This window comes from Gobio gobio (genome assembly GCF_949357685.1).
Source record: "Gobio gobio genome assembly, chromosome: 15".
In the NCBI taxonomy this organism is placed as follows: domain Eukaryota; kingdom Metazoa; phylum Chordata; class Actinopteri; order Cypriniformes; family Gobionidae; genus Gobio; species Gobio gobio.
The window spans coordinates 41,067,164-41,090,534 of NC_137108.1; the positions used below are offsets into that span (position 1 = coordinate 41,067,164).

Genomic DNA, 23,371 nt, shown 5'->3' on the forward strand with positions numbered 1-23,371 from the left:
TGTACTTTGATACATAAACATTGTAAACACTGTACAAAAAAGTCAAAGTTGTAAATAAAACAAAGATTAATGTAGTACGTTTTACAAGAAAATACTATTTCTTTCTACATAAAATTGCAAGTTTAATCAATGGGTTACTTCTCGATTCTTTGTAAACTATTGTAATTATTTGCAATTTGTGTGACAATGTGACAATTACAATTTTTGTTAGTGTCAATATATAAATTATTTAAAATGATAAGAACAAATGCAAACACTGGTTTTGGCCATCTATGCTCAAACTCATAATTCCAGTGTCAGCTTTTGATTTTGCCCCAATCTGCAAGCAAAAACAATTTATTGGCATAAAGAAAGAAAAGGCTGTTGACATTTTAAGCAGAGCAGTATGAGGGCTGTTCACTTTTAGCGTCCAGTCTCGACAGTCTGTCCTGGGGTGATGTTTATTTTTCATTACCTCTGAGTTTCCTTAGAAACAGCTTTTAACAGCAGGTGTCGGGGGAACAGTTCTGTCATACTTGAGCTTTACTGGACCCTGCAAGCAGAACATTTTTTTCAGCTTTTTGTTCTATGCACCATCCGAAAGTGCTTTAAATGAGGGCACTTGTTAAACAGCCCTCTTCCCAGAAAGGAAAATATGAGTTTTGAGTAAAATTTTCACAATGGAGTCATGAATCTAACTTTTACACCCTGAACAAAACCAGAACCAGTTTGGTCCATGACACATAGTTCAGAGCATAACCCCACCCACCACTTCCCCCCTCTCAATCCCTGTGTGGAAAATGAGCACAATCCAAATGCATTTTTCCTTCTCAAACAGAAATTCTTTCCCAGATGATTTTTGTTGAGGTCATTAAACGCTGTCGTGTGGCTTCGGGGAGCTCCTGATTGCTCTGGATCTAGCGATGGGGAGGGGGGTTCACTATGTTTCCACGCAAATACAAGGAAACAAACCCAGGAATGAACAGGAGCCAGAGAGAGATTCCAGTCTGGTGCTGTAACACGCAGCTGTGTCTGCCCAAGGCACAAATTCACAAAGCACCTCGCTCAGCCGATGCTCGGAAACACTGCCGGCAGGTAAATTGTATCTTAAAGAGAATATCTTTCTCTCTTACAACCTCCACTTCACACACACAGTCCTCGGGGCCTTTTGTTACAACAATGCAACAGATACAATCAGTTTTTTTTTGTTGGCGCAACTCCCTCAGTGTCAATGCAGCATTGCATCTGCATAAAATAAAGAAACATCATTCAGAATCAGGATTATTCAGGACTGTTTATTTGCCCTTCAAATTATGAAAATAGAAATCCATAAGCAATATTTACAACACCTAGTGAAAAGAGATAAACTGGCTGTTCAGTTTGATGAGTTCAAATATCCTTTCCATTTCTGTAAAATCCCACTCTTAACCATGACAGATGACTTGTTTATGAATTAATATGAACAAATCAACACATCAATGTAAAAGGTGAAAAGGTTTTGAAGCTTTAATAAGGTGCAAAACAAAGATGTTAAGAGGAAAATTGACTACACAATTCATAATTCCCGAATCAGCAATCTTCAAAAATCCATTGTTTCCAACTAGAGAAAAAATAATCACTCTTATGTAGTTTAATTGCCTTACAGAAAACCTCATGGACCTCTTGGAAAGTTACAGGAACTGAAACATCTTAGCCAGTTTTGTGGTCTGTCAGCGAGATTCCTTTGGACAGTATCTTTTGGCTTTATTAATTGTTACTGCCTCCTAAAAGAAAAAATCTCCATCTGAGTGCAATTTGTAATCCTCAATAACATAAGCCACATTTTCTCTCTTTTTCATTTGCAGTAAGGTGAATGTCATGTTATAAAGGTTTGTGCGGCCAAAAATTTTAATTGTGTCATTTTCTCCCCCTTGCTTTGTTGTAAACCTCTGTTTTTAATTCAATGAGCAATGCTGTTTTGGATCACTCTGCCCCAATATTCAAATGCGCAATGCACAAATAAGTAATGACGAATGCCATTGGTTCTCACATGCCAAGTGGCCAAGCATGCTGTACCAAATTTAAATATGCATTTGCATTGAAAGAGTCCATAGGAATATTTTAGCAAATAATGATATCAATTATGGAAAGTTTCTCATATAAACTATCATATAGCTGCAAAATACTTTGAAAATAGCACACAAGTTGTTTGGACTACTTTGATGCAAGTTACTATGTTGTTTTGGAGCGTGGCAAAAAAAAACCCAGCCATTTCATTGTGTGGAAATCAGCAGCGTTGACATTCTGGCAACATCCTTTTGTGTTTCACAGAAGAAACCAAGAGACACAGGTTTGGAACAACACCAAGGAGATCTACTTTATGACTCAAACTGGACTAAATATTGGTCATTTCCTATTTCCATCAATAGGATCCATCACATTAACATGAGCATTAATCTGTCTGAAGTGTAACAGCAGACAAGTACTGACAGTGGAGCAGAAAGGATGATTTATGCAGTTAGCAAATAAAATGTGCATTAAAACAAGAAAACTGACTGAGCTTCCAACGAGACAATAGCACATAAGAGATGTGAATTATCATAAAGCTATCAAAAGGGTTTAAAAAGTGCCGTTTTGGTCCACACAATTAAAGTTGAGGGAATCCCTCAGTTGGTAACACGTTTTAAGTGCTCTCTTACCTGAACTTAGCTTACCTTTAGTAGCTATAAATAGTTATGCTTTTTATTTTTGGTGAAAAAAAAACAACACACCAAGTTAAGAGATTAACGCAACAATGCAGAAAATGATCTAACAAAAATATAAAATTAAACTTATGCAATTAAAGCTCAAGTCAAGGAATAAATAATACATAAATCCCTAACAATATATGGTCTTTTATATATATATATATTCATCCACCATGTAGAAGTGACCATCCTAGTGCAACTAACAGAAAGCCCTACTTTCATTCACTCCTCCTCTTCATCCTCATGGGAGGGGCCTCTGAGTAAGGCGGGGCCTACAGGCTCCACCTCCTGCATATGCTCAATAGCTACTATGCCGGTGAAGAGAGCGTAGCTCAACATTGCTGCCACAGCAACCAGCACTGACAGCAGCTGCTTGCGTCTCTTGTATGGCTCGTTGTCAAAGTCACTCCCCTGCTGTGTGCTGGACACCGGACGACTGACGCCCTCTGCACACAGAACAGACACGAACAGGACATAATATGAAACAAAATCTCTACAGACAGAAGAACAACATGATGCGCATTGTGGTCTTTGCAAACACTTTATTGTAGTTGTCGGTTGCCCACCTTTACTCTCACTGGGGAAGTACAGGCTCAGGATGTTAGAGCAATACGTGTTCAAGTTGTCCAGATTCTTCAAGTTCTGCTGCAGTCGGCAGTTTGGCAGTCGGATCTTAATAAGTGGTGCTAGATGACCAAACATATATGCATCCAGAGAAGAGGGCCTTTAACACACACACATACACAAGACATTAAATATATATCAAAATGTGTATTACACCTAACCCATAATCAACCAATAGTCCTGAAGTGAAGCTCAAAGATCAACCTGGATGTGAAACGTTGCTGTTTTCTAACTATAGGACTTACGAATCGCCAAAGAAGAATTTGTTCGATCCCAGGCGCTGAGAGAGAAGATTCAGGCACTCCAGAGCATCCTGGTAAAGCTGGAGGGAAATATGAAGAGTCACAGACAATAGAGACAGAACGAACGTAGGAGAAACAACTAGATTACATATTCCTTTGTCCATGTTTATTCATGTCAGCCATTATTATGTTCAGCGAGAAAATTATATCTCACTATGTAATGGGCATTTATGTTGTTATTTATACAGTGGGGAGAACAAGTATTTGATACACTGCCGATTTTGCAGATTTTCCTACTTAAAAAAAGCATGTAGAGGTCTGTAATTTTTATCATAGGTACACTTCAACTGTGAGTGACAATCTAAAACAAAAATCCAGAAAATCACATTGTATGATTTTTAAGTAATTCATTTGCAGTTTATTGCATGAGATACGTATTTGATACATCAGAAAAGCAGAACTTAACATTTGGTACAGAAACCTTTGTTTGCAATTACAGAGATCATACGTTTCCTGTAGTTCTTGACCAGGTTTGCACACACTGCAGCAGGGATTTTGGCCCACTCCTCCATACAGACCTTCTCCAGACCCTTCAGGTTTCGGGGCTGTCGCTGGGCAATACGGACTTTCAGCTCCCTCCAAAGATTTTCTATTGGGTTCAGGTCTGGAGACTGGCTAGGCCACTCCAGGACCTTGAGATGCTTCTTACGAAGCCACTCCTTAGTTGCCCTGGCTGTGTGTTTCGGGTCGTTGTCATGCTGGAAGACCCAGCCACGACCCATCTTCAATGCTCTTACTGAGGGAAGGAGGTTGTTGGCCAAGATTTCGCGATACATGGCCCCATCCATCCTCCCCTCAATACGGTGCAGTCGTCCTGCCCCCTTTGAAGAAAAGCATCCCCAAAGAATGATTTTTCCACCTCCATGCTTCACAGTTGGGATGATGTTCTTGGGGTTGTACTCATCCTTCTTCTTCCTCCAAACACGGCGAGTGAAGTTTAGACCAAAAAGCTCTATTTTTGTCTCATCAGACCACATGACCTTCTCCCATTCCTCCTCTGGTTCATCCAGATGGTCATTGGGAAACTTCAGATGGGCCTGGACATGTGCTGGCTTAAGCAGGGGGACCTTGCGTGCCCTGCAGGATTTTAATCCACGTGTAGTGTGTTACTAATGGTTTTCTTTAAGACTGTGGTCCCAGCTCTCTTCAGGTCATTGACCAGGTCCTGCCGTGTAGTTCTGGGCTGATTCCTCCCCTTCCTAATGATCATTGATGCCCCACAAGGTAAGATCTTGAATGGTGCCCCAGACCGAGGGAGATTGACCGTCATCTTGAACTTCTTCCATTTTCTAATAATTGCGCCAACAGTTGTTGCCTTCTCATCAAGCTGCTTGCCTATTGTCCTGTACCCCATCCCAGCCTTGTGCAGGTCTACAATTTTATCCCTGATGTCCTTACACAGCTCTCTGGTCTTGGCCATTGTGGAGAGGTTGGAGTCTGTTTGTTTGATTGAGTGTGTGGACAGGTGTCTTTTATACAGGTAACGAGTTCAAACAGGTGCAGTTAATACAGGTAATGAGTGGAGAACAGGAGGGCTTCTTTCTTAAAGAAAAACTAACAGGTCTGTGAGAGATGGAATTCTTACTGGTTGGTAGGTGATCAAATATTTATGTCATGCAATAAAATGCTAATTAATTATTTAAAATTCATACAATGTGATTTTTCTGATTTTATATTCTGTCTCTCACAGTTGAAGTGTACCTATGATAAAAATTACAGACCTCTACATGCTTTGTAAGTAGGAAAACCTGCAAAATCGTCAGTGTATCAAATACTTGTTTTCCCCACTGTATATATAAAAACATGAAGGCCCGTTCTCAACAAGGACGATAACTATAACGTTTTAATAATTGTTCTATGAGAAGTCTATGAGAATAGGGCAGTCTATAATGATAACAACACAGAAGAATCAATTTCAGAAAAAAAAATTCTAGCTGTTGAACGATACAAACATTGACAGCCAATGCAGAGTCAACCCAACTTTAAAGAGTTTGAGCATTTAAAGCGGCAGATGACATAACTGCAGGGTGTGCTTATTATAAACAGAATGATATTGTGCATTGGTGTGGATGCTAATATAGTTCATTATAGGCCTAAAAATTGCAAAATATAACATTTTGCTCAGTGAGCAGATCACAAGCATGCCAATTGTGACTCAAAGTATCATACGCAGAGTTGTTTCCTAACTCTAGCAACTAGTTCTCTGCCAGAACGGAACTTCTGCTCTATCTCAGCCTATCCTCTCTATTCTGCTCTATCCTAGCCCAGATTCCTCACATCTGCTGATTTATCAGTGTCCTCTTCAGGGACAAGGACCAGAAAATTGTTGCCTCTGGCTGGAGTCTAACAGCCGCCCTGTTCTCTGAAGGAGAGTGTCACAACAGCCCAACCCATCATCTGATGCACATTTCACGCCACATAAACACAAATACTATCAAGCACAATATCCAGAATCCCAACCAGAGAACACGCAGCCAACTCCTCCTATCTCACCTCCTTCTCAGCCTCTTCTCCCGCCTCCAGCGCGCTGTTTCCTCGGATCAGACGGAGTCGCTCCAGCTGCCTGTTCTGCATGCGGCCAGGCAGGAAGAAATTTAGCGGGAAGCACATATTCTCTCCGTACCAGCGCCGCGTCACCTCCGCATAGTTCTTAGGATCGATCCATAAAGCGTAGATCTGGCGGAACATGAGGAGAGAGTTTGAGCACGCACCCACCAAAACTACCATCAAGTTACAAGATTCAAATCTCACCAGCGCAGGCAACAGTCGCTCCTCCAGCAGCGAGATGAAGGCCATCGTGTCTGCGCCCTCTTTGGCAGAGAGATCATAGTCTGCATTGTATTTCTGAAAGACAAAGTTACAGCATTACTACTACTTCTTCTATTGCTCAGACAAACAGGTAATCCCTTTCCAAAGTCATGCCATGTCAGACCATTCAAGCAGGGTCAGTGATTACAACCTACGAATGGCTTATTTATTGAGCACTGTAGTGATGATGTACAGGGGATGGACAATGAAACTGAAACACCTGGCTTTACACCACAATATTTATTAGTATGGTGTAGGGCCTCCTTTTGCAGCCATTACAGCTTCAAGTCGCCTTGGGAACGACAGATACAAAACCTCCACGGTGGCCAGAGGGATTTTGAGCCATTCCTCTTCCAGAACAGTTGCCAGGTCACTATGTAATGCTGTTGCTCAAAAATATTTAGATCTGGTGAGTGTGCAGGTCATAGGAGATGAAGTCTTGCTGTGTGTAATGGTGCATTATCACGCTGATACATGCCACCCCTTTCAGGTTGCGATGTGTGAACCATTAGGTGCGCATGGTCCTCCAGAATGGTTCAGTAGTCCTTGGCAGTGACGTCCCATCAAGCTCAGTAGGGAATGCCATGATAATACAGCCCAAATCATCACGGATCCTCTGCCCCGCTTCATTCTGGGTGCACAACAGTCTGGGTGTTAAACCTTTTTTGGGCTGTAACTCCCACGGATGTGGAAAAGACAGTGAAGATGGACTCATTTGTAAAAAACAATACATGTTCCACATTGTCCACAGCCCAAGATTTGCACTGTTGGCACCAATGAAACCGAGATTTGGCATTGGCTCGAATGACCAAAGGTTTGGCTATAGCTGCCCGACCATGAATATTGACTCTGTGGAGCTCCTGACAAACAGTTTTGGTGGAAACAGGAGAGTCGAGGTGCGCATTTAATTCTGCAGAGAGTTGGGCAGCTGTAGATTTATGTTGTTTGGATACGGTCCGGGTTAGTGCCCTTTCAGACAGCTTCCCCTTGAGTCAACAGTTACTTATGTTGGATGTGGTTCATCCTACATGGTTGTATGCCGACATTACCCTGGATACCATAGCTCTCGATACACCACAAAGACTTGCTGTCCTGGTCACAAATGAGCCAGCGAGACACGCACCAACAATGTGTCCCCTTTTGAACTCTGATATGTCTCCCATTATGTTGTGTGGATTGCAATATTGTATGTACAGCTGTGCTTTTGCTCTGCTAATTCAACCTTCACACTGTGCTCTTACTAATGGAATGTAAAATCAGTGAAGGTTGGCCAACAGGTCACGCATTTAGAGGTGTGAAACCTCCAACACTATATCGGCCAGATTCAGTTTTATTGTCCAACCCCTGTATTTTTGTCGGCCATCCCAGAAGTAAGCATCACCTAGTTCACTTGACAAAAGGCAAGAAGGATTTTTCCATTGGTTTTTGGATAATTACAGAAAATAAGCTCTGTGACCATGTGAATGATTCTCACACATTTTCTTTATCAAGATATTCTTCACAAGTGAACAACTTTGAAGAATTTTGAGGCCATAATATAAGCAGTAAAAAGCAAAAGTTAGGCTATAAGTGAACTACACCACTGTCACACGACTTCAATGTCACCACTAGGGCTGCACAATATATCGAAATTATCGAAATATCGCAAATGTACATATCGCAATGGTACGCAATATCTGAATGATTTTAATATGCTACTTCAACATTGTGAAAAGTGTACGTTTTAGGTTGACGCATATAGCAGAGAATAGACTGGGCACACGACTGTTACTTATGTGACTTGCTTGACGTTAAAGAGTTATTAAACGTAATAACTTGGAAAAACAACTCCTTGCAGTCTCGTGCTGTCTGCTGTCTGACACACACACACACACATCGTGTCTTGTTACACACTCAAACTGTCAAATACACACACAGTTGTGTCAAAATGGCTGTCTTGATGAGTATTCATGTAAATACAGTCGGTTATGCTTTAAGTGAAAGATATCAGTTGGGGAAAGAAATAGATTTTACACACTTAAAGCAATATCGAATATCGCATTATTTAACAAGGATATCGCATATCGCATTTTTCTTCAATATCACACAGCCCTAGTCACCACCACCAAGATTAAATCTTGATTTAAATTCTACAAGCTGGAAAGTTTGAGTAATAATGGTTTACAAGAGTGTGAGTACAAACAACGAGGCTGTGAAGTTTTCCTGCTTGGTGTGATGACCTTTAACGTCCCCTGCAACATCTGTAGTCCCATGAGATGAGAAGGTATTTTAGCATCAAAAAAGTTTTTGTGAATGAAGCTGCAAGCATTGACTTGATCTGTGCATGTTTTTGACTCGGAGTTGAACAGCACTACTACCTGGTAGAATGAGAGGCAAGAAACATATTTCTAGAAAGGGTTGTAATTATCCACATAATTAAAACCTGTCCTGAAAACACATGCTTATTATGTCATTCCAAACCAATTTAATGGATACCTTCATTGTGCAATCAAACATGATTAATGAGAAAATTAGGGCCTTTATGATGGCTGCATGCATCATTGGAAAATCTGCAGTCCTCAAATGAATGAACCCAAAACGACTAAACTAAGCTTTGTTTGGAACAAAATGAGCCCATGAAGAGTGAAATATACAGGGACACTGTATCGTGGCAGCAGTGAAGCAGGGGAGGTTTTTGCGGGCGAGAGATAATCACCTGTTTCCTCAACTGAATGATGATCTGACTGGGTTGAGAGCAGCTGCCTTCCTCTTTGGTCCTGAGAGCAGGTAGTGAACCTTCAGTGAAGACATTAGCATCAGTAAAGCAAGTTTTTTTATTTTACTAAATGCCTACAAAGATGACCAACGGCAATACATTTAAGCTAGCAATTACTCTGGATATCAATTATGGAAATGCATAACCTCTAGATGACGTATCAAAAATGATAACACTATCATTCTGCCACAACATACACTACCGTTCAAAAATTTGAGCTTGGTAAGATTTTTTGGTAACACTTTATTTTACAGTGTCCTTGTTACAAATGTTACTAACCCTAAACTAAACCATAACCAACCATATATTAAGTACATGTAGTTAATTAATATAATAACCGATTTTTTAGTCTATAAGAAGTCTCTTATGCTCGCGAGGCTGCATTAATATGATCAAAAGCATTTTTACAAAAACAGATTACAATTTTAAAAACTTGTTTTCCATTTGAACATTTTAAAATGTAATTTATTCGTGTGATGCAAAGCTAAATTTTCAGCATCACTTTAGTCTTCAGTGTCACATGATCCTTCAGAAATCATTCTAATATGCTGATTTGGTGCTCAAGAAAAATGTAGTATTATTATTATCAATGTTGAAAACAGTTGTGATTAATTACATTTTTTTTTTTTTTTTTGGAAACGGGATACATTTTTTAGGATTCTTCCATGAATAAAAAAAGTTTAAAAGAACAGCGTGTATTTGAACATTACAAATGTCTTTACTGTCACTTTTGATACACTTTATGCATACTTGCTGAATAAAAGTATCAATTTATGTCAAAAAAAAACCCTTATAAATAAGTTTATTTATATGTTTAAAGTAGCTGTATATTATACATTTTATAAAATTAAATTATCACGCATCCAAAGAGGGGGTCTGCTAAAATGTTAACAGGCTAATTAACTGTTATGCTTTTGATAGGTCTTTAATTTTTATTTATGTATTCGATATGGAACTTCGGAAAAATTCAGGAGCCAAAGAAAATAATAATGAGATAGACAAGAATGTGGAAAGAGAAACATACAGATGCAAGTTATCAGCAGCTCGGCAGGAAAGAGGAAGAGGCCTGTGTGTTTCAGTTAAAACATGCTAAACAATCCTCTTTAATGAATGTGGAGTGTCTGCCAAGAAACAGATTGTTAAAACTGGGCCTGCTTACCTGTGGGGCTTCTCCAGGGGTTAGAAATCTTGTGAATTTTGAGCGGCGCTCCAGCGAAGCGAGCATATGCCTGGAAAATTAAATAAAAAAAGACATTATTATTATTATTACTGCCAAACTAGAATAATAAATCTGATGTGATAGAAGCAATTTGAGTATCATTTATGTTCTAGCACAAACGGACAAACCAAGAGTACACAATTTCACAACAACCTTACAAAATATAGATGGCAACAACATAATACCAAATGCAACAAAAGCAAGAACACAGCCTGAATAAACAACAATAACTAGTTAACTACACTAAAAGCAACAACACAAAACAGTTTTGTTTAGCTCTTGGACAGGGTTAGGGATGGGATGCCTTGTTTTACGACAACATCCGATAATATAGGACGTAATTTCACATTCCAGCACATGCAGCTGAGAGCTGACAGATCCAGCGCTTCACACCTGGCTCAGAACGTCAGCACGTCGTTTAGCAGATTCTTTCCATTGAAAGCATTGTATACTACTGAGTGATTCCTTTACACTTCAGGCTGAAGCCAAGAATGACTCAAGAATGATCAGCCTCGATTTCTAAAGGGATAGTTCACTCAAAAATGAAACATTTTGTGTGATTTTTGAAGAATCTTCATGCAGCTCTTGAACAACTGACCATGACTGTGTCTAAATGTCATACAATGCTATAAATGATGTATTCATTAGAAATAAATGTTAACTTAAAGCTGCAGTCTGTAAGTTTTGCCTCTGTGTCGCCATCTCTGTTTGAAACCTGCAATTGCAGTTATTTGCAGAATTATCATCTTTACGTGGGTTGTGCATTGGCTCCTCAGGGTGAATGAATCTAATGTTTTGAGTATGTGCGGCTTGCTGTCAATCATCGCTCCGGTGTGAATACTGTACCTCGGAATCACAGATTCTACTTCTTGGAAGTATGACCAAAATAAGAATTTTCCCCGCAAAAAAAAGAGCAAGTAACAAGTCTGCTACTTTTGCTCTGAACAACTGAGAAATAAAGCATCACAATAAATCGTGCTACCAACGGTGATTAAATCTAACGATCGCTTAGCTCATATCACGTCAAACCGTGCAAATTATTATTATACTTTGTTCTCAAATTGTTAATATTAACAACATCAGCATTGCGTGACTACGTGGATTTAGTGTGTATTAGCATTACCTGTAGATTTCAATTTCTGTACAGTCAAATCTTTTGCTTTTGACTACGGGTGAATCTCCAGTTGTCACTGATGATTGTCATTTGGACCTTTCTGGATTACAATCCGTCATCAAAATTATACGTTTTATTATTCCAGCTGCTGTGAGAAAAGGCTATAAATGATCCGCCAATGCAGCATCCTCACATGCGATACTACAACTAGCCGAATTCCTTCTTTATGTATACAGACGTGACGTAATGACGCAAAGACATGCTCGTATATCTGGCGGAAATCCACCAGTACCACTCAAATTAATACACATTATTACAAACTTAACGTCGTGAACCGGGCTAAGGTAAGGAGATAGTTTTGAACACTAGCTGGTTATGTACTTGCTCAAAAATTGATTTTGGATCATTTTTAACCAAAAGAAGTTACGGACTGCAGCAAGTAAATTATTTTTTCTTTCTAGGAATTGCATTTCTTTCTAGCACTCTCCAGTGGGTATAGAAAATGGATGGAAATAATTATGCTATAAAATTAATTTATCTTGTAAGAGACATGGAAAATAGTGCATGTATGCAGACTTTTTATGTTAGTTTTGGAGCTTTGGTCACTATTAACCGTTCCTTGGAAATGCAAAAGAACTGCATGAAGAGGTTTCAAATTACTTCAAAAAATTCTTCAAAAACAGCTGCAGAATACCAGCAGAATTTTAATTTTTGGGTGACTTCTTAAACATTAGGCTACCAGCACTCAGCCTCTTAAACTCACTGTGACTGTAAAAGGGGGAGAGGGAACCAGATTTGTGGAAAGAGCTGAGTATTGAGTTCTGAGATTCATTTCTCCTTTTCCCGGTTGCAGTTGCGCGGTGAGCTGGAAAAGCGCAGTTAACTCCATCAAAGGCTGACATCATAACCTCAGATTTATTACTAGATTGATTCCTACAGAATCCTAAATTGTGGCTCGTAAAGTGGAGAGGATCAAGTTTGGAAATAAATCATCCCTACGTGAACAACCGGCACAGTCCAAAACAAACACGAGGAGGAAAACTACAGCTGGCTGAAATCCACTTTGCCCACAGTAAAGCAGTTCATCAGACTCCCGCTGTACACATAAACACACTGAAATTAGGCCACGGATGACAGAACAGCTTCTCTTGAAAGTGCAGATGGTAATAATTAGTTCGAACCTTTCATAAGATCCTTAAATAGAGTGGCGCAGATTATGATTGGGCTGTCCTGATTTTAAGCCACGCCCACGTCTTGCTGTGCATCCAATCACTGCTCTGTCGTTAAGGGAGTGTTTGTAATACACCATCACAAAGCAGCCACAGCAGGGGTTTATTCATCAATAAACAAAAGCTAGAGTAAATGTTTTTGCTGATCAGTAACATTTCCTTGTTTTTCCACATTAGAGCACGTTTTCATTAATTTTAACATCTAAAGGTTCACCAAGTAACTAAGTAGTAAGTTTACCATGAAAAGAAAAGCGTAGTACTACATATGATCCACATTAGGTGTTAATATAAATCAATAGACCGCTACAAAACATCAAGCATAGCAAAGAAAAATGACTTCCTAAATGTCAAATAAGCAAACTAGCTTAAGATGAAGAAGACTGAAGCTTGTAGAATAAAACAAGCACATAACATCACTAGAAATCTCTTAAAGTGCCCCATTATGGTTTTTAGAATATTCCCTTTCATGTAATATCGCTGTTTGTGAATGTAAATGTTTTGCAAAGTTCCCAAAAGAAAGAATCAACTCTGAACGCCTATATGAGTCGTCTGTAATTCGAATCCCATGCATGACGGTTCTACATCACTAGAAAATACATTTGCATAACATTGCGAAGAACTTGACCCGCCCTTTAATGTAATTTTATGACAACTGCTTCTCAAATCTTGGAGTTCAACGCGGGATTCGCAAAACGTTTGCTCTGGAAAGATGGGTCAGTACTCAAAATCACCAACCTGTAAGTATGAATAATTATTGATGTATATCTTCTCTACCTTGGTGTTCAAAATACGTAGTTTTGTGTTTTATATTGTGTAAGTTTCCAGCTAACTCGCGTTATTACTATCTTAAAAGGTGTCATGGATTGCCTTTTTTTTGTTAAATTTATACTGTTGTCTGAGGTCAACTTATGACGTTTGCATGGTTTTTACATTCAGAAACGTCATAATGAATAAGTAATAAGCTATTTTCTGCCTTGGTTTTGAGGCTCTTTAAAAAACGGTCGGTTTTGATGGGCGTGCCGCACTGAAGACTTGGAAGTAAACGCCCACGGCTAGAATTGGATAAGATTTGCATATTTAATGAGTTTCCGCTCCCCTGTCAGTACACGTGAGGAATTGTTTTGAAAGTGTCTGGAGAAACGTTCACAGGGCTCGAAATATATCTTTATCAAACAAACACAATGATTTCTCTCTCATCCACCCGCGATTGATTTGTAATGTTATTTCTTTATAATTTCGCCCGATCATCAGTGAATATAACTGCGAACCGTACACACACACAAGAAAGGAATGTTATTTCACCATAGCCCACGTTTTGGTAGCCCGTCTGAAAAACACATAGCCCCGGGACGTTGGGATTTGCGAGCTGGCGTTACAAGTCCGAGTCTGATCACGAATGAACCAATAACACCTTCTCCAGCCTGTGACAGCGTGCTAAGGTATGTAATTAATAGATATCAAACGATCTGTAACAATGCAATACTAAACACATATAAAAAAACATGTTTTACTCACATAAGTGTGTTGCACCATTCCTTTCGGATCCAATATAGAAGGCACAGCATTGTGTTTTAATCTCAATATGTCTGCAAATCCAGTCTCGACCTCTATCTTGTTTACAAACGATTCCACAGTGAAATGAAGCGAACAAACGCAATGTCTTACGCACGTGGGCTGGAACCGGCATCGTTTAGCTCCACGAGTTGGTGGACGGGCTTGAGGCGGTGCTTCTGCGTCGTATTACGTCAGTGGTCGACATATTGTGAGAACTCTCGTTTTCTGGGCCTGGTGTCTAAGTTTTTCTTTGACTAACAAGGACGTTTTCAGCTCTGAAACTTACAGTGTATTCTTATATCACTTATATCATGAACATTTATATACCAAAGGCTCAAAGGAAAGTTGATTTCTCAATTCATCACCCCTTAAATGGTTACTTCAGTGATTTAGCATTAAGCTTTGTATTTAAACTGGGTCATTTATGCAGCAGACATTATTTTTAAATTTGGTGCCTTCTAGACTGAGAAAAGACAGAAAATTTCATGTGGATGAAAGACAACTCCCAGAATGCACTTGCTTCGCTGCCCTACAAGGCCACTCCGTACACCGTTGTTTTGATCTTCATAGTAATACAATAATTTCGTTCAGTTAGAGAATAAACACTACAATTAAAAACTGAACATGTCTTTTCAATAAAGTGTGAGTGAGCCGAACGAAAGTCACGGCACAGACGCAGCAGTGTCAGATTTCATTCCTCACGAAGAGCTGAGCAGAGCTGAGGTAACGTTAAGCGTCAGTCTGGCACGTTTTCAGATCGCATATGGAAGTTAAACTATCACAGGAATTAATTGAAAAGCTGAAACACTCACTTTACTCTGCACCGCGCTCCGTTATGATTGTCCGTGCGGCCGTCTGTGTCTTACATTCTGTGCGTGAGATCTCTCCCTTAAGGGCGGGTTGATCCCATGCAGAACAGTTCCATCTAGTGGCTGTAGTCTTTAGCCTCTGGCCAAAAAATCCTCAGATGACGCAAAATGACGATATTTGCGTCATCGGAGGATTTTTTCCAGAAATAAAATGCATAATTCTCTCGTCTCAGGGGGATATGAGGGGGGAAAGTGCCATAATTGGAATATACTACCGGGTTTCTACTGATACAAAGCCTAATGCTAAATCACTGAAGTTACCCTTTAAATGAAACAGTATGGTAATGGGTGTTTAGCTTCTGACACGTGCGCGGTAGACTAACCACAACAGACTGGGCCATCTGGCCATTCAGAGCAGAGTATAGCTCACGGAAAGGAGGGATTTAGAGAGACTGATTCATCCAACGAGAAAATTGGATGAGAAAATGAAAGTGTTTTTGACCTTTGATGCATGTAAAACTTTTGTAGGAGATCTTCAAAACAAAATTAGGAGCATTTAAAATAGCATAATAGAGGCACTTTATGGGTGCAGTATTAAAATTGACAGCTAGCGCTTGAAATGGGTACTGCAGTTCAAATTCAAAATATTGGAGAGTTGTTTCCCCGCCCCCTCGCGGGTTGCCAGTTTGAGAACACGCAACAGGAATGAGTACAATTGACAATGGAAAGCGTCAAGCTTTAGACTGTAAGTTAGCTAATGTATCTGCATTTTAAATGAATGCAGATACATTTTTAGATTAATGCTGAGACTTCTTAGGTCAGGGAGAATCTGTGATCTCTAACCCAGTGTGTTTGCTGGCTTCCATGGCTGCAATATGCTGTGTTTTCCAGCAACAGGCATCGAAATACTATTGGGTAAATTAGCAGTGGGTGGGATCACATAGTCCAAACAAAAACAGACACGGAGCGCATTCAGACATGGAACGCACATTTCAAATTAGAATAACTTTGGTGTAGCATTTTTTCCCCCAGAGAAACATGTGAACATGTGAGCATGCATCCTAAATATCTGCATAATTCCTAATAACAATAATTCATTCATGGTATTTTTATGCAGTCAAAAATTACATACAGCACCTTTAACTAAAAGTAGGTCTGTCATAATTATTACACAAATGCTTGTATTTCTTATTTTATTATTTATTTTTATTATTTATTTACAATAATATTATGTTATAATCAAATAATGCTAAATTCCATTCATATATTGCAAAAAATAAATTTTAAACGAATACTGACCTGAAAAATGAAATTATCTTTTTATTTAATTTTTAGGTGCAGTAATAGGATATGGGAGCATTCCAACACAGTAAAATATTTTAATTTTAATAGTTTTTCATTTACTCAAGGCGTAAAAAGTTAACATGACTAATCTACTTATATGTATGTGTGTCATAAACATAAACTGCAAGATTAATGAAATTATAGTTAATAATTAAATTAATCACAATTACGTGCTCAAAAATGTATCACTGTCAAAAATATGGTATGATGTTATAATGTTAAGACAGGCCTAACTTCAAGTTGGCAGCTGACAGGCATATCTCCAATCTTCACATGCAGTCACAATTTAATGCAACTATATCCTTTCTGGTGCAGTGAGATAATCTGGAAAATTCTGAATGAACTTCACATTACCAAACCATCAGACAGAGGGAGCAAAACATGCTTGCGGTTTTCAAAGCTCCCTCAGTAGGTGCAGACAGACTGTCATGCACAGACATCAACCCGACCGCTGGCGAGCTGGAAAAATCCCACAACACTCAGGGAGTCCAAAACACACAGTACTGATGTAACCTAATCACTTTAACATGTGATTTCAGCAATAGTAACCTGGTTCTTTGCCCACACACAACCTTTGTTGATTAGGAATAATATGGATCTGAATTCAGTCTCCAAAGCTGCCGATGGGAGATGAGATTGATGCTAACTCCAGATGACAGTGGTGGGTTTGTGGTTTACAGTAGCACAGACAGGTGGCGCCCTGGTGTGACCAAACTGAAGTGGAAAACTGAGAAAAGTGGAGGAAACTTCCCACATGATGATTCATGCAATAAAAATATCTGTTGATAAGCACCTTGGCTTTGGAATAAAACTGAGATATGATTTTGAGCTTTGAATCATGAAGAGTAAACAATGGAGATTTGCAGTTTCAAAGGGCAGCATGATCTGACTGGTATTTAGACAGAGTCAGATCGTGGTCATGTGATGCCCCGGGCAACCGTAGTGGCAGACCCCTTTTCCTACCCCTTTGACTAAAAACCAAACAAACAATGAGTATACATAATTTGCTATGATATAAATAAAATGGATAAAAATAGTAGCTGGGACATTAGTGATCATCTTGATAATCTCCAGACTTTCATTCTGGAAAATGTTGTTTCACAGAACAGAAAAATTCAAATGAAATGCAAAATTTTATTTATAATAATAAAAAAAATAGTATAATACAAATAATAATAGAAAAGATTAAAAAACAATATATTGTATACAAAATTATCAGTAAACAAATAATAATGGTAAAATATATTCTATTAAAAGTATAATTATTTTCCAGCACCCTACATAGAGAAAGGAAAAGTAGTTTGAAGAATGGATGCATGGATTATTATTATTATATATATAGAAGGCATTACTATGTGGTATCACTGTACCATGGTACCTACACTGTAGTAAGGACGGTACCCAGACGGATCGCTGTACAAACATGAAGCAGAACCCAACCAATATAAATATCCAGTCTACTTGAGCCTGTGACGAAAACTCACCAGCACGATGAGACAGTCCGTATTTACTGATGGTAAACCCAAACCAGCCTTCCAGCAAAACAGCTCACTGGGAGCCGCCATCTTCACAGAGCAAACACCTCTGACCCGGAGCTGATGCGTTGACAAATAAAAGTCCCAATAACTTTGTGGATGCGTTCCACTCACAGGTGATCTTGCCCTTATTCTATCTAAAGGCTTCAAAAGTATACAACATTTAAAAAAAAAATTGTATCAACATTGAAAACAGGCTATTATGCTCACCAAGGCTGCATTTATTTGATAAAAAAATACATTAAAAAGTAATATTCTGAAATACTATTATAATTTATAAATGAACTATTTTCTATTTTGATATTATAAAATGCCATTTATTCCAGTGATAAAAAAGAGCTGTATTTTCAGCATCATTAGTCCAGTCTTCAGTGCCACATGATCTTGATTCAGTGCACACGAAATTATTATCATCAGTGTTGGAAACAGTTGTGCTGTTTATTTTTGATCAAATTACAACATGCTGAATTATTAAGTATTCATTCAAAAGTTGTATATATATATATATATATATATATATATATATATATATATATATATATATATATATATATATATATATATATATATATATATATATATATATATATATATATATATATATATATATATATATATATATATATATATATATATATATATGCTGATCAAATAATTACAATATCTTTAAAAAGTTGATTTATTTAACTAATTCCATTCAAAAAGTCAAACTTGTATATTATATTCATTAATTACACACATACTGGTATATTTCAAATGTTTATTTCTTTTAATTTTGATGATTATAACTGACAACTAAGGAAAATCCCAAATTCAGTATCTCAGAAATTATTGAATATTGAATATCTCAGAATTAGAATATTGTGAAACGGTTCAATATTGAAGACACCTGGTGCCACACTCTAATCAGCTAAGACAACCATTGACACCTTGCACACGGAGGGCAAGACACAACCTTTCCTCACTCCAGGAAAGGTTTCTACACACAGACTGGAGTGTGTTTGCTTCTCAAGCCACCAGTGGCGCTCACACGGACATTGACTCCTACACCTCCTCTGTATTGGATCATATCAATACCACCATTGACAGTGTTACAACCCAGAAACAGATCACCACATACCCAAATCAGAAGCCATGGATGAACAGGGAAGTGCGACTCCTGCTGAAGTCACGCAATGCTGCCTTCAGATCAGGAGATGCACAAGCCTACAGTACATCCAGGGCAAACCTGAAGAGGGGGATCAAAAAGGCCAAGCACTGCTACAAGCTAAAGATAGAGGGTCACTTTTCCAACTCTGACCCTCGACGCATGTGGCAGGGCATTCAGGCCATCAGTGACTACAAACCCACCCACTCCACCCCCGCAGCCACTGATGTCAACTTCCTGAACGAGCTAAATTACTTTTATGCTTGCTTTGAAAGAGACAACAGAGAAACCAGAGAAACTGCCACCAAGCTCAAACCCTCAGCTGACCCACCAATAACACTCTCCACCACAGATGTCTGCAAGGCACTGAGCCGGATCAGCTCGCACAAGGCTGCTGGACCAGACAACATCCCTTGTCGTGTTCTCAGCGCATGTGCGGAGCAGCTCGCTGGGGTTTTTACAGACATTTTCAACCTGTCTCTTGCCCAAGCAGCTGTACCTTCATGCTTTAAACGCACTTCCATTGTTGCAGTGCCAAAACACTCTAGCGCGAGGTGCCCTAATGACTACCGCCCTGTAGCACTCACACCCATCGTTATGAAGTGCTTTGAGCGGCTGGTCCTGGAACACCTAAAAGACTCTCTACCATCCAAATTGGACTCACACCAGTTTGCCTACCGCAGCAATAGGAGCACAGAGGATGCTGTTTCCATGGCACTGCACTCTGTGCTCACTCACCTGGACAATAAAAACACTTACGCACGCATGCTGTTTGTTGACTTCAGCTCAGCATTCAACACTGTCATCCCAACCAAGTTAATAGCTAAACTTGGAGACCTGGGCATCAACACTTCAATGTGTAACTGGATTTTGGACTTCCTAACTGACAGACCCCAGAATGTTCGATCAGGACTCACCTGCTCCACATCCATCACACTCAACACTGGTGTACCACAGGGCTGTGTGCTAAGCCCGTTTCTCTACTCCCTCTTCACCGCAGACTGCGAGCCTGTTTATGAATCTAATTCTATCGTCAAGTTTGCGGATGACACTACGGTGATTGGTCTCATCAGCAACAACGATGAGACTGCCTATAGGGAGGAGATCCAGCACCTGGCCACATGGTGCACTGAAAATAACCTGCTCCTCAACACCACCAAAACGAAGGAGCTCATCGTGGACTTCAGGAAGGAGTCAAGAGGCACACACGACACCATCCACATCAATGGAATGGCTGTTGAGCGTGTCTCCAGTTTCAAGTTCCTGGGGATCCACATCTCGGCGGACATGTCGTGGACGACCAACACCTCCAGCCTGGTCAAGAAGGCTCACCAGCGCCTCTTCTTCCTGAGGACACTGAGGAAGAATCAGCTCTCCTCGGCTATACTGGTGAACTTCTATCGCTGCGCAATAGAAAGCATCCTGACCAACTGTGTGGCAGTATGGTATGGGAGCTGCTCTGTTGCGGAGCGCAAGGCACTGCAGCGGGTGGTGAAAACTGCCCAGCGCATCACAGGGACTCCACTACCTGCCATCGAGCACATCCAGAGGAAACGCTGTCTGCATCGAGCTCGCAGCATCCTCAAGGACTCCTCTCACCCAGCCCACAGACTGTTTTCTCTCCTGCCCTCCGGCAGGCGTTTCAGGATCCACCGGACCAGGACCAGCAGATTAAAGAACAGTTTTTTCCCCAGAGCTGTCTCTTTACTGAACTCAAACCCCCGTTGATCCACTCCCCTCATATACTGCTAACTCTCCTAGCTCACATCTGCCTTCACTTTGTTATTTGCACTACCGACTGTTTATTACAGTAACAACTGTTTACTTATGTATTTTGCACTACCATACCGTAACTGGATTATGCTCATTTGCACTGCCGACTGTTATTTACAGTACCTACTGTTTACATTTGCATTTTGCACCGTACTTCTAACTGTAATATGCAACCACTTTCCACTGCACTTTTACACTTTTTTCGGATAGCTTCTGTCCATAATTTATTGCACTACCTTAATCCACTGCCATATTCCTCATTTTAGCCTAACATATTATTGTATACCTCTATCTGTAAAATTATAGCAATAGCCATCTGTATATTATATTATATTCATAGTACATATCCACCTGTAAATTCTGTTTATAGTAATAGCCATCTGTATATTTATTCACTGTACATATTCACCTGTAAATTCTGTTTATAGTAATAACCATCTCTCTATTTATAGATATATTTATATATATTCAGTACATATCCATGTCCTGCACTTATGCAAACGTTGTATATCCTGCACTTGCTGCTATTGCACTTCTGGTTAGACCTAAACTGCATTTCGTTGCCTTGTACTTGTACTTGTGTAATGACAATAAAGTTGAATCTAATCTAATCTAAAAAGGTCATTACAAAGAGGCTGGCTGTTCACAGAGCTCTGTGTCCAAGCACATTAATAGCACATTTGGCTCCCTCCAAAGATTTTCTATTGGGTTCAGGTCTGGAGACTGGCTATAGGCCACTCCAGGACCTTGAGATGCTTCTCACGAAGCCACTCCTTAGTTGCCCTGGCTGTGTGTTTCGGGTCGTTGTCATGCTGGAAGACCCAGCCACGACCCATCTTCAATGCTCTTACTGAGGGAAGGAGGTTGTTGGCCAAGATCTCGCGATACATGGCCCTATCCATCCTCCCCTCAATACGGTGCAGTCGTCCTGTCCCCTTTGCAGAAAAGCATCCCCAAAGAATGATGTTTCCACCTCCATGCTTCACGGTTGGGATGGTGTTCTTGTGTTCTTGGGGTTGTACTCATCCTTCTTCTTCCTCCAAACACGGCGAGTAGAGTTTAGACCAAAAAGCTCTATTTTTGTCTCATCAGACCACATGACCTTCTCCCATTCCTCCTCTGGATCATCCAGATGGTCATTGGCAAACTTCAGATGGGCCTGGACATGTGCTTGATTGAGCAGGGGGACCTTGCGTGCGCTGCAGGATTTTAATCCATGACGCGTAGTGTGTTACTAATGGGTTTTTTTGGAGACTGTGGTCCCAGTTCTCTTCAGGTCATTGACCAGGTCCTGCCGTGTAGTTCTGGGCTGATTCCTCCCCTTCCTAATGATCATTGATGCCCCACAAGGTGAGATCTTGAATGGTGCCCCAGACCGAGGGAGATTGACCGTCATCTTGAACTTCTTTCTTTTTCTAATAATTGCGCCAACAGTTGTTGCCTTCTCACCAAGCTGCTTACCTATTGTCCTGTAGCCCATCCCAGCCTTGTGCAGGTCTACAATTTTATCCCTGATGTCCTTACACAGCTCTCTGGTCTTGGCCATTGTGGAGAGGTTGGAGTCTGTTTGTTTGATTGAGTGTGTGTGTGTGTGGACAGGTGTCTTTTATACAGGTAACGAGTCCAAACAGGTGCAGTTAATACAGGTAATGAGTGGAGAACAGGAGGGCTTCTTAAAGAAAAACTAACAGGTCTGAGAGAGCCGGAATTCTTACCGGTTGGAAGGTGATCAAATACTTATGTCATGCAATAAAATGCAAATGAATTATTTAAAAATCATACAATGTGATTTTCTGTATTTTTTATTTAGATTCTGTCTCTCACAGTTGAAGTGTACCTATGATAAAAATAAAAACCTATGATAATACTTTTGTAGTAACAATAAGTGTGTCTTGGCAGAAACCAAGACACAATACAAAACACAATTTGGTTACCATGGTGTGGTTTGTTGGGTAATTGAACTGTGGCATTGTGTTATATCATTGCTTAAAGTAGGCCTGTAGGAAAGAGTGGAGACTTCATCCCTTAGCCAAATGGACAATAAGCTGCATATGTTGCAACTCTCCATCCCAGGAATCTGCCAAGAATTCATGAGCAAAAACCACATGCACACATGATGACATCTTCTCCAGATACCCAAGGGACTGATAGAGTCCAGTACATTCCTGTTCAGGCCATGAGCACCCATCCCGTCCGTTTGTGTGAACTGAGTTCGTTTCAGCAATCCTCTTCTCTTTTTTTAGACCACATTTACTTAATCTATGGCCTGAAGAAAAATCACATATGGAACCACTTAATGTAACCGTTCCCATTTAGATAATTAAGTTTCATCAAGGCTAATGACAAGAAAAGTTCAACACATTGTGAAAATGTCTGGAAAAGGGCTATGGGCATCATGGGACATTCTGGAATTCTTTGAAATTGTTCCAAGAACAGCTAAAGGAAGGAACCTT

The 23,371-nt window shown here is 39.8% G+C and overlaps 1 protein-coding gene across 1 annotated transcript; it reads right to left on the reverse strand.

The window, feature by feature from the left end:
* Window positions 1-1,249: 1,249 nt before the first annotated feature.
* mtx1a (metaxin 1a) lies at window positions 1,250-18,050 on the reverse strand. The gene is made up of 8 exons (XM_079837629.1): window positions 17,948-18,050; window positions 10,354-10,423; window positions 9,135-9,214; window positions 6,383-6,475; window positions 6,125-6,307; window positions 3,575-3,651; window positions 3,272-3,429; window positions 1,250-3,151 (listed from the first exon to the last, which is right to left on the reverse strand). The coding sequence occupies exons 1-8, from the start codon at window positions 18,026-18,028 to the stop codon at window positions 2,928-2,930; spliced, it is 966 nt and encodes a 321-aa protein (XP_079693755.1). The 5' UTR covers window positions 18,029-18,050; the 3' UTR covers window positions 1,250-2,927.
* Between the last annotated feature and the right edge of the window lie 5,321 nt (window positions 18,051-23,371).

What these genes read in the sequence shown, in the direction of transcription:
- mtx1a (XM_079837629.1), bottom strand. Translation starts at nt 18,028, where the DNA reads ATGGCGGCTCCCAGTGAGCTGTTTTGCTGGAAGGCTGGTTTGGGTTTA. An exon ending in CGGACTGTCTCATCGTGCTG is followed by an intron (nt 10,424 to 17,947) that starts GTGAGTTTTCGT and finishes TTAATTTTCCAG; the next exon opens with GCATATGCTCGCTTCGCTGG. An exon ending in CTTCCCCAGTGAGAGTAAAG is followed by an intron (nt 3,152 to 3,271) that starts GTGGGCAACCGA and finishes TTCTGTGTGCAG; the next exon opens with AGGGCGTCAGTCGTCCGGTG.